The 19515-nt window shown below is 37.6% G+C and overlaps 1 protein-coding gene across 8 annotated transcripts in view; it reads left to right on the forward strand.

Annotated features, from left to right (window-relative positions):
• Positions 1-19515, forward strand: part of LOC150088273 (uncharacterized) — a 730398-nt gene that overhangs the window by 598955 nt on the left and 111928 nt on the right. For all 8 annotated transcript variants that reach the window (XM_090369435.1, XM_090369433.1, XM_090369432.1 and 5 more), the window contains one exon: positions 7109-7214. In XM_090369435.1, the coding sequence (XP_090225561.1) occupies positions 7109-7214 (106 nt within the window). The remainder of the gene's footprint in view (positions 1-7108; positions 7215-19515) is intronic.

A 19515-nucleotide genomic window follows, 5' to 3' on the forward strand; every position in this document is an offset into this window, starting at 1 on the left:
AATGGGTAAGTTTTGTAAAGTCACAGTCTCTCAAAGAAGCAGTGCGTATCTCTGGAAAGTTTTCCATGCCGTTTTTCCTTTATGGACATCCCTTAGGTTGTACAGTAGGGATTCATATGACTTCTCAGTAACTCTCTGCTTGTTCCAAGTAGTGAATGTATAAAATTCCCTCAGCATCCCAAAAAATGGTGGCCATAAACTTGCCAGCTGATGGTTGTGTCCGAAATTTTTTGGGTCGGGGAGAACCCTTGTGCTTCCATTGCACTGATCCTTGCTTGATCTTAGAATCCCAGTGATGAACCCATGTTTCATCACCTGTAACAATTCTGGAGATGAAAATTTCAGGATCCCTTCCATGAAGCTCTAAATTCTCCTCACAACACCATACTCTGGATTGCTTCTGCACAGGGGTCAGAAATCTAGGGACCCACCTTGTACTGACCTTGGTCATCCCCAAATGTTCATGGTGAATGATTATAATTGTTCCCTCAAATATGTTACACTCCCTGGAGATTTACACTCCTTTCCACAGCTTAGCACAATCCTGGAATTGTCACTGTCACAACCCTTCCTGGATGTGAATCATTTTCAATGGACCTTCTACCTCACTTGAATTGTTTTGACCAGAATTTCACCTGGTACTCTGAAGGTGCACTGTTGCCATACACAGCCACCATCTTTTCATGAATGGGCTTGGGCCCATTTCACGCTTTTCTACTTAAATGTAGAGGTATACAGAGAAAGTCAAATCTTTTCTACATAAGACACACCTGTTGAAACGCGCTGATCGATATCCAATCAGGAAATGACCTATATACTTATTTACCTGTGCATTTGTAGTGATGTAATTACCCAAACCAATTGTACCACGTGACCTGCATCCCTGTTCTCCCATTGGCTACCCCACCACGTGGAGATGACCATTATCAAGGTGGAATAAATATCACTATGTAATTATTTACATGCGTTTATATACGTCACTTAGGAAAAGGCCTTTTGCTAAGGGTTCTGTAATGCATGAGGAATATTGTTGCCTCTGAAAGAGCAGGGCTAAAATATTTACAAATATACAAGATATAACGGATCCCTTCATCAGCTAATATTACAATAGAACATCAAATAATTGCCGTAACGTTCACCAACTTCTTTCACGAGGCTGGCGTATGTTATGAAGGCAGTTGTCTTTCAATGCGACGAACTTGGCATTTCTCCCATGTACGTACTCTACGTTGTCAACCAACAGCAAGTGTCTGATTTTGCCCAGTAACTATTTTTGTGTTCCTTCCATGTAACCTTCATCAACGTAGAGGTATGATTGTTAATAGTTTAATTTTTTGTAAATATTTGTATTGTATAATAATAATAGTACATTATACTAACATTATAACACACTGATCGAAATTTAATTAGGAAATGATCTATGTAATTTTTTTACCTGCACATTTGTATTGACTTAATTGCACTGACCTCTTCTCCCATTGGTTTGAATAAGTGACGTAATTGCCCCGCCCTCTTAGATTAGCATTAGCAAAGGCACATGATGCAAGAAAGCAAGCTTATATAGCATCAGCCAAAAAAAAAAAAAAAAAACCCTCTTATTTCACCCATCCACTCGCTCCAAATGTTTCTCAAGTTCTGCCTTGAATCTTTTTAAGCTATCAACTTCTACAACGACAGATGGAAGTTTGTTCCAGTAATCAACCACCCACTGGCTAAAGGCAAACTTCCGTACATCTATCCTACAACTGTCTTTCCTCAATTTGTTATGCCCTCTCAGGGGATTATTCTGAGCAAGAGGAAGAATCCCATCAGCATTGAGCATGCTCAAACCATTCAAGGCTTTATACATCTCAATCAGATCACCTCGCAGTTGCCTAGTCTCCAGACACTGTAATTTGCAAAACTTAAGCCTTTCTTCATAAGAGCAACCCTTTGTTCCATTCACTAATCTCGTTGCCCTTCTCTGTACTCGTTCCAGCAGCTCTACATCCTTCTTGAAATGAGTCTTCTAGACCTGTATACAGTACTCAAGGTGTGGCCTGACCATTGCCTTATACAAGGAAATAATCATCTCCTTGTCCCTTCTAGAAAAATTCCTGTATATCATTGACAAGACACCATGAGCTACTCTTGCAGCCCATCTGCACTGCTCAGAAAACTTCATATCTGCCTGCACAGTTACCCCCAGTTCCTTTTCATTCTCTATCACTGTCAGTGTAGTACCACAGAGTTGATACGTTACTCTGGGGTTACTATTTCCCATATGTAGTACTTTACATTTGTCAATTTTAAACTTCATTTGCCACCTCTCAGCCCATCTGCTCAACCTTTCCAGATCCTGTTGCAGCAGCAGCATAGTGTCAGTAGTGTCCTTGACAACCCTGCCAACCTTTGTATTGTCTGCAAACTTTGACATTAAGCTTGATATACCATCATCAATATCATTTATAAATACAGAAAACAACAATGGACCCAACACTGAACCCTGAGGGACTCCACTAATAACATTAGTCCACAATGAGCAGTGTCCATTGATTACCACTCTGTCTTCTCCCACTCAACCATCCCTTTATCCATAGCAGCAATTTGCCTTCAATGCCACACTGCTCCAATTTGTGCAGCAGTCTTCCATGTGCAACAGTATCAAATGCCTTTCTAAGATCCAAATATATGATAAAGTTATTCTTTGTATCCAGTTCCTTTGTGACTACATCGTAGTATCCAATCAAATTGGTTAGGCAAGACTTTCCTTTAACAAAACCATGCTGTGTCCAAGCTATAACTGAAGTCTTGTCTAGATGGTTCTGCAGTGCTACTATATTGCACCTCTTCTCCCATTGACTAGAATAATTATCACTAGGAGGAAACCGTTTTTAATGTATAAAGAGATAATGCAATACAGTCCATTCCGGTTATTTGGGACACATCGGGACTAGTGCATTTTGGCCCGATTAAGCGGCTGGCCCAATTATCTGAAGTTTCACGTAAATAGTTAAAAATACAATGTACTCCCCCCCCCCTTTACAATTAGTTCACTGTACAATCAAATCACGTTACAACGAACTCACCATAGTAAAGTACCATTCCCTATACTATGAGTAGTAAGCGTGGGTCATTGTGATCACATTTGTGAATTGAATTTTAATTCTATCAAACAGCGATTCCAATTAGAATCGCTGTTTAATAGAATTAAACAGTGGCCAGGAAGGTATAGAAGCATATAAATTAGCAAATAAGGAGGCAAAAAGGGCTGTGGCAATGGCAAGGGCAGTGGACGAGGCCTGTGGGGAACTGGAAAGGAAAGATGGAGATAGGCAATTGATGAGAATAGCCAAAGCGAGAGGCAAGGCATCAAAGGACTTTTCATCAATAAAACAGATTCAAGATGAGAGGGGAGTGGTTATACAGGACAAGGAGAAGGTTAAGGAAAGGCGGAGAGACTATTTTTAGAAGTTACTAAATGAGGAAAACCGAAGAGCACTATGCGAGGATGGAGAGATGAATGAAAGAGTAGTGGAAGGCATAAGCAGGAAAGAAGTGGAAAGCGCACTCAGAAAAATGAAGAGGGGGGAAAGCAGTAGGTGCTGACCAGATACCAGTAGAGGTATGGAGAAGTCTGGGAGAAGAAAGAATCGATATCCTATGGGACTTTATGGAAAAACTGTGACAGCAGGAGAGGATACCCAATGAGTGGAGGGAAAGTATACTTGTACCAATCTATAAAGGAAAGGGGGATGTGCAGGAATGTGGGAACTACAGGGAAATAAAGTTAATGTCTCATTCGATGAAGATCTGGGAAAGAATTGTGGAAGGAAGGATAAGGCAGGAGAGGAACAGTTTGGTTTCGTGCCGGGAAGAGGAACAATAGATGTGGTCTTTGCTTTAAGGCAGGTGATGGAAAGATATAGGGAGATGCAAGTAGAGTTGCACATGGTGTTCATAGACCTGGAAAAAGCATATGATAGAGTGCCCAGACAAGAGGTATGGAGATGCATGAGGGAGAAGGGTGCATCAGAAAAGTACATAAGGCTTGTGAAGGAAATGTATGAAGGAGCAGTGACTCAGGTTAAGAGTAGTGTAGGTATGACTGAGGGGTTCTCTGTAGAAGTTGGACTGTGAGTATGCTGTTCGCTACGATATCGTACTGTGCGAACCATCTCAAGGAAAGGTAGAGAAGAAATTGGAGGAATGGAGGAAAGTGCTGGAAGAGAGAGGCATGAGGATAAGTAGAACAAAGACAGAATATATGATATTAAATGGAGAAGATGAGAGCTCTATAAAACTGCAGGAGGAAAGGCTACCATCACTTTCGAAATTTAAGTATCTGGGATCGAACGTTGAGAGGGATGGAGGACTGAATGCAGAAATACAGCATAGAGTGCAATGTGGATGATTGAACTGGAGAAAGATGAGTGGGGTGCTGTGTGATAAGAAAGTAAATTGTAAAATGAAGGGAAGAGTGCATAAAAATGTGGTTAGACCCACATTGATCTATGGTGCTGAGACATGGGTGATTACAATGGCCCAGGAGAAAAAGATGGAAGTGACTGAGATGAGGATGCTAAGATGGATGTGTGGTGTGACGAGGGAGGACAAGACAAGAAATGACTACATCAGAGGTGCGGTTAAGGTGGGCCTTTGAGTAAAAAAATGCACTGCTTTTTTACTTGCTTTTACTCTTTTACTTCTTGCACTGCTTCTATTGGAATGAGCAGCAGCTTGGAAAATAAGATGCAGGATATTTCAGAGACTGCTGGGAGTCATTGGGGTACAAGTAAACACATGGGTTGTGTTAGGGTAACTAAGAAAGAGAACAGGTTCATGTATACTTGCGTGTACACCAATGCTAGGAGTTTGGTAAATAAATTTGATGAATTTGAGGTATTGCTCAAAGCATCAAAGGCAGATATTGTTGGGATATCAGAGACGTGGTGTCACACAGATATAAGTAAGGCAGAACTGGAATTTGGGGAGTACAACGTCTACAGAAAGGATAGGAAGGGAGGAGGGGTTATGCTATTAGTTAAGAAACACGTAAAATCCAAGGAAGTGAAGCGAGTCGACATCGCTGGACAGTGCAGTGTCGGGTCAGTTTGGTGTGACATAAGCATTGGGAGATCAAAATTGAGAGTAGGAGTGTGCTATAGGTCTAATGACTCTGATGAATATAATAAGAAACTGTACAGAGAAATAGAGTGGGCCAGTAAATCAGAGAGTCTTATAATGGGAGATTTTAATTTCTCAGATATTGACTGGAATTTGTGGGTTGGTCACTCACACACTAGCAAGGCTTTTGTGGATTTATTGGATTGTGTTTTCTAAATCATCATGTTTGGGAAGCAACTAGAGGGAGCAATGCTCTTGATTTGATTATCAGTAGTGATTCTTCATCCATTAAGAATCTGCAGATACAGGAACCACTAGGTGGCAGTGATCACAGTGTGCTGAAGTGGGATTTATCAAGGAGGTATCTACCATCAGGGGTAAAGGGAAGGGTTATTGCTTTCGTAAAAGCAACTACGATGGTCTGAGACGGTATTTAAATTCTATACAGTGGGACCAACTGATGATGTTACCAACAGCAAACTCAAAATGGGAAGCATTCAAATTGTACTCCCCAAATTCCAGTTCTGCATTCCTTATATCTGTGTGACACCACGTCTCTGAAATCCCCACAATATCTGCTTTTGATGTTTTGAGCAATACCTCAAATTCATCAAATTTATTTACTAAACTCCTAGCATTGGTGTAAATGCAAGTATACATGCACCTGTTCTTTTTCTTAGCTACCCTAACACAACCCATGTGTTTCCTTGTACCCCAATGATTCCCAGCAGTCTCTGAAATATCCTGCATCTTATTTTCCAGGCTGCGGCTCATAAGCTTGCTTTCTTGCATCATATGCCTCTACTAATGCTAATGCTAATGCTAATGTATTAATTAATTATGTTACGTTTGTTATCTAAGTCGTTATATATATTTAGTTAAAAGTACAATTTAATTGAAAATATTATACTATACTATACTATACTAACGCTATCTAGTTCGGAATATAACGTATCATATAACAAAGGCGGCAAGTTACGAACGGTAAATCTACGGACACTTAAGTATTAATTAACTTCCTGTCTCAATTCTGAATAAACTAACGATCCCGACTAGGTCTATAAGCTACTTATAAAAATAATTTGATGTAAAAAATGGTCAATAAAGCGGCTAAATATGGCTAAAAAACTTCTCGTTCAGCATAGCTGTAATTTGTAACATGTGGATTTGATACCCTTACTGATATTTTTATGCAGTTACAAGGCCGAGTAAAGAATAAATACACCAGATTAATCAGAAAATCACAAAATAATGCTATACTACTAAATTTAAATCAAAAGTTTTAGAAAAACAATAATTTCAAATCAATAAATAAGAAAAATCCACTTACCGGCTTTGAACACGTCTGGCTCCCACTAGCCTTGTTAGCAGACCAAATTTTGGCCTGCTTTTTGTAGTATGGCTTTGGAGAGATGCTTTTGTAGCAATAACTAGGAGGAGTACTATTGCGATACCCTTGATAATGTATTTCTTCCAGCATTGATGTAATCACACAGGACAGTACTGTCCTAAAACTCAGAATGTGATAGCTTTGTCTTTAGGAAAATATTGTGTACTGATCAGGTTTATGATCTGAGCCCAATAGAACTATTATTGAATAAATTAGAAACACATAAGAGGTTGTTATTGTTGACTAACATTGCTCTAGACCAGTTAAAAGTTGTTCTGTGCTGAAAGACTGCAGAACTAGTTCCATTGACATGTTATAAATTTGTGTAAAGTGTTTTGAAGGCCGCATACTGAATTATGTCATATTAAAATATGTTTTTAGGACCATTGCTAATTTTAGTAATATAGTAAGTGTACGCTAATTGTATTCTTATTGTTGGTTCCGCGAAGAATATTGTTTTCTGCTGAAGGATAATGTTCCATTATTTTTACATAACAATTTTCGAGCACAACACAAAACTAGTGATAAATTTCAGAAACAATTTATTGATAACTTTTCATGACTTAATCTTTATTAAAAGGTTAAGGAATTGTAATTTTTTTTTGTTTGTAGGTGAAAACAAAAGAGAGATTCAGGATTTGCTTAATCAAGTCACAGCAGAGAATACACTTTCAGATAGCACACACAGATTCAATGCCTTTATTATTGGACTTTTAAAGTAAGTTATGGTTTCCATGAAATTTATTGAATTTTTTCCTTTGTTTACCTTGTATAATTTGAAATTAACACTATTTATGTTATAGGTCTTCTTAAGTATTGAAAAATGATGTTGGTCTTATAGTCCTCTATTCCTCTGCCTGCTGATGCGATAATAAAATTTTTGCTGATTAAAAAAAAAACCTTATCATGAAAGTATTAGAATCCCTATTACTTGGTTGAAGGTTGAGAAGACAGAAGATAATTGTTGACATTAGTTTTTGTAAATTGTATTTTTCAGAAATACATGTGAAAGTTTTACTAAAGAACAGAAGGGTATAAGGCATAAATGTGGAAGAATAAAAGTTACAGTTTGGTGTTGGAGAGTGAATGGACATTGACTGATTGAGTGGATGAATTTAGACTTGTTTGGAAGAGAGTGACAGAAGAATAGTGTAACAGGAACGTATCTATAGAAAAAGCAAGCAGCAGAATTTGAACATCTGTGAGACTTCATAAGAGATGAGGCATTAATTAGTATTAGTAGTGGCAGACGATGCAAGAAGATCATCCAGACTGAATACAGTCATAGACATGACCAGGTAGCTAGAGTAATACATCAGAAGCTAGTGAGCTTTTGAAAGAAAGTGTACTGTATTACAAGTACAAACCCCAGCTTGAGTGCCACAACAAAGGACAAGACAAATCCACACAACTGACTAGACAAAACCCTTGTCAACAAGAAGGAAAAGGCTGCCTATCTGATTTTGACATAGCAGTGCCCAACACTGGCAACTTCCTGAAAATCCACGAGGAAAAGTTCAGGAAGTACACGGACCTAAGACTGGAGATCAAATAGATGTGGCATATGCAACAAGTAATGACCATCCTGATCTTGTCAACCACTGGTATGGTGCCAAAGACCCTACATAATAGCTCAGCAGCAACAAGTCTCCCAGAGAACACATACAAGGAACTCCAGACAGAAAGTTGCGATCCTGAAAACCTGAAGGATAGTCAGAGAGTTTCTCAACCAACAGTAACACCAAACATTACAACTATCCTGTGCACTTGGTACCAGTACCCGTCATGGGGTGGAACCCGCAATCAGAGTGAAATAATATAACAACAACAATAATAACAACAAAAAAAAAAAAAAGGTTGCGATTAGACCTGCGGTTACGATGGCAGACCACCAATATCAAGGACATGGGTTCAAATCCCACTGTGGTGGGGATGAAATCATAGAGGAGAATGGGAAAAAATGTCAAAGTTGCTTCAGTGAACCTACCTTCCCCAAGGTCAAAGGGATGGCTGAGGCAGAGAGTAGTGCCATCAGTGGTAGTTACTTCCATAACTACCACTCACCACTGGAAGTCAATGCTAAAACAGGTCCACCTCCATAGCTGGATGAAGATAAGAAGTAGAAATATTGAACAAAATGCATCGATTGTGGCGCAGAATAATCTCAATAAGCCTCAGGCAGGTCGGTTTGAAATGTCGGAAATAGTCTCCAGCGGATGACACTGTAGCGAGTGGCGCTGTCTTCCATATTGCTACCATAACTGAAGGGCAAGCCCATTCAGTCCAACCTACTGGAAGTCCTTTCTGCGCAGCTGACCACCCAGGAGGGAAGAAGCCAATGCACGAAGCGGAGCATCGAAATGAATACGTTCATTATGTATGAACATATTTATTTTGAAGTAATGAAACTAGATTCAGACATGTAAAAGCACAGGAAGAAAACTACACATGAAGTGGTTAGAACGATTCCAAACTTTCAGGTCACCAAACAGCAAATAGCACCACAGAGATGGCCCATTGTCAAGAAACTGATAGCTCCTGCAATCTTGGAAAAAAATCAAGCAGGATTTGAGAGACCAACTACAAATAATAATGAATACAGACATAACTGAACCAGTAACTGGAGGAGGAACAACAAGAATAAGAACTATAACAAAGAGCAGCTAAAGTTCAAACGACAAAATCATGATATCCAAAATAGGAGAAGAGAAAAAAGAGCTAGCAAAATTCAAGGGAATAAACCCCACAAAGACTCGCACCATACTGAAGCGGAGACTGAACAGAGTCTTTTAGCAACTCACAGACCACCTCATAATATGTGAATAATACCGGATTATCTCAACAACAACAACAACAAAGTAATGCTAGACAACATCCGGACAGCCATTTACTGTGCCACTATAGCAGCCAGCAAGATGAACAGAAGGGAAACAAGAGAACAACATAATGCAAAATGCAAAGACAAGGAACCACAAACCTGGAAGAGAAGGCGATAGCAGAAGATAGAAGAGGTAAGAGTGAATATAGGCCAACTGACTCAGTACCAATGAGGTAACAGAAGTAAGAAGATGATCAGAAAAGTGAAGGCCTTTCTCAAACCAAAACGACATCCACAGCAAACCCAAGACCTATAATCAAAGGATCAAAGAATACCTTCACGACCTCAAGCAGAAACTCCTCACATTGAGCAAGAGACTTTGCCATTACAGGGAGGATGCCCAAAGGAACACAGACAACAGGATATTTAATGAAAACCAGAGCACCTTCTACAGGAAAATTGGACAAGAGAAGAAGGAAGGCAATGGAATCCTCCCCAAACCAGAAGATAGGGAGTCAAAGATTCCGAAGGAAGAAGTACAACAGTCGATCAGGAAGTCCCACAATTGGCAAACCCCAGAAATAGATAACATCCTCAACTACACGAAATTCAGCTGCGTGCACACACGCACACAGAGGAGCAGTTCACCCAGATAATAAGGCACTCTGACATAATCCCAGAGTCTGACTCAATAAATCACCTAGCTGAAGGCTAAGGACAAAGAGACCAGAAACCTGGCAAAGTACAGAACAATCACCTGTCTCCCAACAATGTACAAGATACTGACCAGCTACATAACTAGGAAGCCACAACTTCATGGCCAAGCAGCAGAAGGAATGGAGGCAAATGAGCAGAGGATGCAAGGAGCAATTGATCATTAACTCTGCAGTTATGGAGCAAGCCTACAAGAAAAGCAACCTGCATGTGGCCTACATAGACTACCACAAGGCCTTCAACTCTGTGCCCCATAGCTGGCTGATAGAGACAATGAAGATCTACAAACCAGGTTAATGATGACCAAGAGGTCATCATTAACCTGGTCGATCTCATAATCTCCTCATAAATCTCTCATAAAAACCTGGATAATGATAACACCAATCAAAGTAGGCTATCGAAAGACTGACCAGAGCCCATAGAGAAGGAGGGAGGGGATTGACTGTTCTCATTCAAGAGAAGAAGATGATTAAGAACCTGCGTGATTACTTACAGGAAAACACAGTGCCAATCTAAAAATCCACAAGAAAGATAGACAAATGGCATACAACACTCAACCTCAACAAGGAGACCCTACTCACACAGACAGAAAGGTAGGCAGAGAAGACACTCCATGGCAGACACTACAATGACCACCAAAACTACACAGATACGATGACTTCTATGCTTGGTTCACGAACATAAGGCTCTTGCCCGAGGGTGAAGGATTAATGCTTGCCATTCAAGATCAGGTAATCAACAGCAGGAACTAGAAATACATTGCTTATGATCCCAGAATAACACAGGTTGTTGATGCCAACTGGCCCCAGAAACAATCCAGCACATCTCTGCAGGATGCAAGGTGATCACCTAGACAGAGTACACTCACAGACATGACCAGTGGCCAGGATAATACATAATAAGCTAGCAGAAAAATACCAGCTGATCAAAGAAAGTTTATTGTATTACAAGTACGAGCCTCACACCATAGTAGGTGTGAGGCTCGTACGGGCAAGAGCCTTATGTTCTGTCTAGGTGATCACCTTGCATCCTGCAGGGATGTTCTGGATTGTTTCTGGGGCCAGTTACCTGTCATGAGGTGGAATAGAGACCTCTACTCACAGACTATTTTTTTTTTTTTTTGGTAGTTGTTGGCGCATAGGCTTCTGTGGCCATAATGCACCTCCCAAAGTTTTTGCAGTACATTGATCCAACCCCGAGGCGGGAATCGAACTCGCGACCTTTGGGTTGCCAGGCAGGCACTTTACCCACCCGGCTAGCCCGGTTGGCTCACAGACTATACTGGGACCATGCCATAATAACAAACAATATGAACCCACACTACAGACCAGACTAATACTCATCAACAAGAAGGAAAAGGCTATCTACCTGATGAACATAGCGGTGCTCGTCAGCGATAATCTTCAGAAAACATATGCAGTAAAGATCAAGAAATACTCAGACCTAAGACAGGGAGTCAAAGATATGTGGCATATGGAACATGTAATGACCATCCCGATCACCATGTCAACCACCACACCTGGTGACAAAGAGCCTCCATAAGACCTTAGTAGCAATAGGCCTCCCAGAGACATTATAGCCTTAGATGCTAATGCACCATAAAACTTTAAAAACAAACAAACAAACAAGCCTCCCAGAGAACACTTACATAGAATTCCAGAAAGCTGCATTCCTGAACATGTGTAGAATAGTAAGAGAGTTCAACAAAAAAGTAATAATAATAATAGTAACCAGACACAACCAACCACCCCTTGTTTTCCACCTCATGAAGAGTACCATTACCTGTCATGAGGTGGAAGAAACCCAATAAATTAGAAAAGATTTTTTTTTATAATAATGAGGAGGAGAACAAATAATCTTAGGATAAGATTATTTGTTTCCCTTAGGATAACAAAACAAGCAAAATCAAAGAGAAACCAAAACAAACTCTATGCAAATATCAAAATCTATTAGAATTAAGCTTGCTTTTTTTTCCCCTTCCCAATTATGGTTGCTAGAATACACCAATTTACCTCCTAGGTAGGCAACTAAGCATAAACATGCAAACTGCACGGGTGGCAGTAGGAAGCCAAGGTTTAGGATTTGTACATAGAGATGCAATAGAAAGCATTATTTCACATCCAATTTTTGTGTCGGAGTGGGGGGGTTAGTTGCCGTATTTGTTAATGTGGTATATTCAGTTAGGAGAAAATTTTTTTTATTAATAGCAAGTGACAAAAACAGTCCCTTCATTTTATATTTAAGTTTGTATATATTAATAGTATTGTCCTAATATTTCTATGATGGTATAGATCAGGGGTGGCCAACAAGTCGATCCCAGCTTTAATTTTGTCAATCACGACGAATTTTAAATATACATATAAAAAATAGATTAGTCAAAATCTAAATGTTATATTATTATGTGCCCACAGCATATGCTTATTACAAATCCGTGGAACCATGTGACTAATCTTTTCGCTGCACAGCTGCTAGGCTTGTCTAGTGAAAATTCATGCAGTTACATTGTGGAGAAGATAGTGTATGTGTAGAATTCTTATTTAGCTTATTTAATATTAATAACTGGACAGTACTTGTATGTTAATTTAATACCCTTTGATTTAAAATGAATACTACGAAAAAGAGTAAATCGTATCATTTTCATTAAGAGTGGGAACTAGAATACTTTTTTGTAATTATAAAAGAAAAATGTTGTTGTTTGATTTGTAATGCTTCCGCAACTATACCAAAAAAAGGAAATTTAGAAAGGCACTTCAACGCACTCCTTGGTAAATGCCAGTCGGATTTTCTGCCTCATAGTCACTTTAGAAAAAATAAATTAAAAGAACTTAAATCCAGATTTAGAAATAACAGATTCTCTTTTTGAAAATTTTAAGAACAAAATTGAAATTAAAAGTGCTCTTCAAGATCTGCAATTATCTTGAAATACAGTGATGCATTGCATCAAAAAAATGAGTAAAAATGTTAGCGAACAGTCTTGTGCTCATATTGCTAATTGTGTGTCCTTTTCTATACAAAAAACTGGATGAATCTACAGATGTCAGTGATACAGCTGAATTGCTCGTTTTTATTCGTGTGGTTTTTGATGATTCTGCCACTAGAGAAGAACTGCAGGTTTCATTAAAAGAAAGAACTAGAGGTCTTGATTTATTTAATGCATTCAAAAATTTTATTGAAAAAATTAAATTACCACTATTTAAGCTCGTATCAATAACAACAGATGGAGCCAAAGCAGTGACAGGGCGTCTTAATGGATTCATCGCATTGTGCCAAAAGGATGATGAATTTCCAGATTTTTTGAGTTACCACCGTATCATCCACCAACAAGTGTTAGCCAGCAAAAGAAAAAGATTAAATACTAAAAGTGTTAAAAAAAAAAAAATACTGAAGCTTTCAAAATCGTGAATTCCATCAGAGGACAAATCTCTTCAAAGGAGACTTTTCAAAATGCAACTCGATGAAAATGAACCAGATTGATATTACACACGTATGTGAGGTGGCTGAATCAGAATAAGTTTCTGCAGAGGTTTTGAAATTTGCTGAATGAAATTTTAAAAAAATTGTTGATCAAAGGGAGGAGATGATTATCAGCAGCTACAAGGTACAGAGTGGTTGTGTGATCTGGCTTTTTTGGCAGATATTACCAGTAAATTAAGTGATCTGAATTTGGGATTACATGGAAAAAATAAAAATGTGGGTGACACAATTAGTAGTATTTCTGCATATAAATATCAATTTTTGGCAATGGCTAAGGGTCTGAAAGAGAAAAAAAAAATTATCATTTTGCAAATATGCAAGATCATTTGCAAAAATATCCTGTTTTTGAATTTAATAGTGAGAAATGTGTTTCTGAAATTAAGAAAGTTGTGGATGATTTTGAAACCAGATTCAGTGTTTTTAAAACAATCGAAGATATTGTTCAATATATTTCTTATTCATTTAATGTTGAGATACGAAACAAATTGCAGAAAAAAATCACTGAGATTTCTCACATGGAGAAAATGTTACAGCAGGCCTCCGTTATAATGCAGTTCGCTTTACGCTGATTCACTATAACACTGTTCTTATATTATAACCCATATCTGACTATAACGCTCTCTCAGATCACTATAACGCTCTTTTACAGATTGCATTTTTGGCATATTTAACGAAATCGTTTCATTTGATGGAGTCGGTAGCTTAAAAATGAATATCAAAACATCATTAAAACGCTTCCAACACTCAGTGATATTTTCTCGCACGCTAATTTAATTGCAGTACAGTGACTTGTTACGTAGTTCCGAGATCAACATTTTAAAAAAATTATCAAGTATATTGCTTGTAATATTTGCGTTATATGCATTTATCCGAAGTCTAGTCATCACTCAGTACAGTATTAGACATTGTGCATAACAGACAGTTTACTCGAACATTGTATCATAATTAATGCAACCAACGCAGTTACATTTTTGAAGAGTTAATAATGGCGGATAAGAATGAAAAAGCAACAACATCTGGATGCAGTACAAAGACTATAAATGTAAGAAAAAGACTGAATTTGAAAATTAAATTAGACATTTTGAAGCGAATCGATTCCGGTCAAAGACAAGCGGATGTGTGCCATAATTTAGGACTTGCAAGTTTAACTGTAAGAACAATTATAAAAAAAATAAAGAATTAATTTTAGCAGTGGGAAAGATAGCTGTTCCATTGCAAGCAACTAGGGCTAGGCCGGCTATTAGGATTTTATTGAAGATAATATCCAATGCAGAATTCAGTTAAGTTAAATATTATAATAAAAAAAAAAAAAAAAAGCGAGAAAGAGAGAGATTAGCCAATATGATTATCTGAAGAAAACTCGCCTAAAAAAAAAAATGTGGATCCATTTAAAACAAGTAAGGGCTGGTTGAATACATTTAAAATCCAGGGAGAAGCCGCAAGTACAGATTAAGGAGCCGAAACTTGAAATGAATGCTTAAAAGAAGTTTCATATTGAAAGAAGAAAAAAGCATGCCAGGTTTCAAAGCGGCGAAGGATCGGTTGACTTTATTGTTGGGTGATAACTCTGCGGGGATTTAAAATTAATACCCCTTTTAGTTTATTTGGAAAAGGGCCAAAGTTCAACCTAAAATCAACACATTTTTCTTGATTAAATTCATAAATTAAATTAATCAATTTAGATCAATTAAATTCATGATTTTAACCTGAATTTTTTTAAGTTTAATTTTGATACGTAAGTAGCTACCACATAATTATATACGTATGTAATGCAGAATATTTTATATGTACAAATATTTGAATATTTAATATTTTGACTGACATTTGTGCATCTTTTCACTACCATTTATTATTGATTAGGAAATATCCTATGGCACCGACCACAACTCACAAATACATATGTGACCTTATGAGAATGCAGCACTCGCTTACCGCGGATTCACTTAGCGCTCTGTTTTTCCGGAACGAATTATCAGTGTTAAGTGGGGGTCACCTGTACTTGAAAATGAAATTGTTACACTGCGAAACGATATCTTCCTAAAAGCCAGATCATCAGAAAAAGACTGAGAAAAGTACCCGAATGTAAAAAAATGCATTGAGCTTTTAAATTCCTGTTTTGGTTCCACATATCTATGTGATTTGGCCTTTTCATATTTGAATCAAACAAAGACGAAGAATTGCTCTACTCTTATGGACTTCTTGCATACAGAAGATTCTTTACGGTTGGTGTTATTGCACTATATCCCCAGTTTTGAAAGTTTGGCAGATGACATAAAGACACAAACTTCACATAAATTAAAAATTTAAATACGTATGAATTTAAAATAAGAATTCTGAATTGTATTTAATTTTAAAATTTATAAACAACATTTTTCAGTATGTGTTAATTAACTTTTTTAACGATGTGCAATGAAATTCTTGAGATGGTAGATCACGGCACATTTTGAAAAAAAAAAAGTAGATCACATCACAAATTAAGTTGGCCGCCCCTGGTATAGATCAAAGTAACATGAAACATCTCAAGAGTTTTTGTTTTATGAAAATTTCACAATACAAGGTTACAGTCAAGATATGCCTAGTAGAGTTGTGATTTCTAAATTCATTTTAATGAATGAAGATTAATTATGATTTTGATTGCAACACATTTTATGCTCTATATAATGTACTTATATAGAGCATATAGTGAACATCACAAGCAGAATGTATAATCTGCTGAAAGCCTTTGGAAAGAATTGGAATCTGTATTTCTTTTGAGATTGTTTTATTGCATTTTAATTTGTTTATTTTATTTCTTTTATATAATTTTATTTTTAAATATACAGATTATTAAATACTGGTATAGTGACCAGTAAATTTTCACTAAATAAGTAAGATCAGTAAGTTCACTAAATAAGAACACCAGTGAGTGTTCTTACTGGTCTAGTGACCAGTAAGAATACTAAATTTTCACAGAAAATTAAGTGTTCTTATGATTCTTTTATTGACTCAATTGTATTGGTATTGGTGTATATGAAAAATTGATAAAATTCACAATGGAGAGATCTTTTTAGTAGTATTAATTAATGAAGGTTAAACCATCAAAAAGCATCTACTATTTGAGACATTTAAGATATGTAAAGAGTTCGCCTTTACATATTTTAAATATCTTTACTTTATCCTGGCATATACGAGAGATTGTCAGGAGTTTGCAGATTTACAAATTCCTCTAAAACTCTCTTATATACTTGTTGATAAACTAGTGGCAGCAGAAAAATAAACACTTTACTATTAATAGTAACGAACACAAATTACACTAAATTCTTAATTAACCAGATTATACTATGTTGTTAAACAACATAACATAATTTGTGTTCCTTACTGTAATGCTAGCTTCCTGCCTATAACATAATTTGAAATAACTGTCAAACACATTGGTGAATATAGAGGTAGCTCACATTATTTTGTTCATTCTGCCTATTCTTTCTTAAGTATATGCAGAGTGGGACACACAGATTATACCGTTTATTATTATTATTATTACTAGCCATATAGTGCAAGGAAGCCTGAAGCTTATTCTGCACCAGACAAAAAAAAAATTCCGAGTTACCCTATGGGGGGAAGAGAGAGAGAGAGAGAGATTTAAGAAATAAACACAAAAACCTTTTCTTCGGGTGACCCAGTGTGACAACTACCTGGATAAATAACCAAGCCAGAGCACACAATACCAGAACATGAGTCTGTAGTGCAACTAGAGCAATGTCAGAAGTTTTTTCAGTAAAATGAGTGAGTTTGTACTGCTTGTTAGGCAACAAATGCTGAAATAAGGCAAAGGAGATCTTGGTGTCACCAAGAAATAGGGGAGGATAAATTTTGCCCATTACATGTATTTAGAAAGGGTGGACAGAAAAGAAGGAATGAGGTGGGGGCTGTGTTATTTGTAAAAAGTAGCCAATGCCTGAATAGCATTCGCAAATTTACTAGTCAGTGAGTACCAAAATTTACTACTCACACATTCCACATTGAATCTGGTGGTGTTAGATAGTAGGTAATATTAGTACAGGCAACTCTCGATTTACAAACGAATTCCATTCCAAGACGTTGTTCGTTTTGTGTAGCTTGCATTCCTGAGCTTTTACGATATGTATCATATACATTAGCAGCCATTTTAAAGCATTAAACCAAACGTCGAATGGTCTATACAATACGTTTTATTACAATGTATGTATGTGTTAAGGTTTTCCGTATACAATATGTTGTTGTTATTTGGTTTTTAGGAGCATTAGCAACTAAGGCCATATTGCTCCTGGAATATGCGGTGGTCATTCCCAGACCTTTCCGCATCCTCTGTATTTGGTGATGACGGGCTCAAACCCCGGTCTAATCAAGAAGCGTGTGCTACGCACTGCTGCTCCTTCCCACCTGGCTATGGAGGTGCCTATACAATATGTAACAGGAATTCCCCTAGGGGAACGAATGTGAACGGTTGTGTGTACCTGTGTTCCGTATTATTTTTTAGTTTTGTTTATTAAGGAAGCAGTATTTAGTTACCTTTTAATGCTACTACTTCAAGAAGGACTAGTGCAAATGCCAGATGCGACCATTTCATTTTAAGAATGGACAAAAGATAAGTACTGTTTCAATTTCTGCATGCTCGTTGCTGTAATTGCTTTACCAGCATGTTCGGCCATTGTTCATTTGTTGCGACAGTTCTCCCCACGCATGTAGCAGAACAAGCTGTGTGACCTTGACTGGACATTCATAGTCTGCTAAAGCGTTCGAACCTTCAGTTAGCCTTTTGCTTGACATACGTGCTATAAACAAATGAGGTTGACAGATTTCCTTGTCTAATCCCGTACTGTGTGATCACTACACCAAACTGCCACCTTTGCTGTACCGTTACATAGTTTCTTTTCTCAGGACAGCATATCCGAGTTTAATATTGAATTTGTATTGGATAACATGGAATAGGGAATCAGTATGGATGGAAATAATACTGATGTCAGAAAACTTAGATATCTCTGAGGGAGGAAACGACAGAACCCCCCCTTATTGCTTCCCAAAATGCCACAATTGTCTCCTGAGAAAGATATTGCTGGTGGTTTATCTGCTGATCAAAAAGCTGGGACAACTGCAAATTCTGAAGATAACAAAACGACTGAAGAATTAAATATTACTCAGGACGCATCTTCGGTCTATGAGGTAATTTCAAAAATGCGTAAAGATATGAGGAGCTTTGTTTTGGGAGAGACCAACAAAGTAACTAAAAAGGCAGGAGATGCTATTATGGACAAATGGTCCAAACTTGAGAGAGTAACAACAGCCCTCCTGATAGAAAATGAAGTACTGAAGGCCACTAATCATGAAATAAATATGCGAACTAATCTTCTAGACAAAATAATACAAACCTTTTCCCCAATGACTCCAAATAAAACAAATTATGTACAAGAGCCAGAATTTCAGGCCCCTGCTGATAGGAAAGTGCAAAATGAGGACCTCCTGCTACAGAGATCCCCTTCTGTTAGATCTTATGCTGATGTAGTCCAAAATAGACCCACACTGAAGGAACAAACAGCTAAACCTAGTGAGAATGTAATGGTACTTAGAGCGTTAGAGAACAGCAATTTTAAAACCAGCCCTGATGTAAAAACCTTGGTAACCAACACTGAAGACAGAATTTAAAACAGTCAAAATAAAATCAATCAAATTAGCACGCAATAAAAGCGTAATTTTGGAAACGGCCTCTAAGTCGGACTTAAATCTGATTTCAACATCTGATTCCTTGTCCTCTGCAGGAATCTCTACGGGAGTTCCTATAAAAAGTAACCCTTCCATAATTATCTACGATGTGCCCAAGGATCTAAGTAAGGAGGACATATTAGAAGAACTGAATAATAAAAATCTAGCTGACTATGATTTCACAATGGAAGAGATTAAGAAAGAGATCTCGTTCAGATTCACAGCTAAGTCAAGGTCCTTATCATTGGTACACTGGGTAATCAGTTTCTCCCCAAAAATTTACAGGTGTATTTCATCA

Source organism: Mastigoproctus giganteus, chromosome 3 (genome assembly GCF_048544385.1).
Source record: "Mastigoproctus giganteus isolate SK-2022 chromosome 3, ASM4854438v1, whole genome shotgun sequence".
NCBI classification, from domain to species: Eukaryota; Metazoa; Arthropoda; class Arachnida; order Uropygi; family Thelyphonidae; genus Mastigoproctus; species Mastigoproctus giganteus.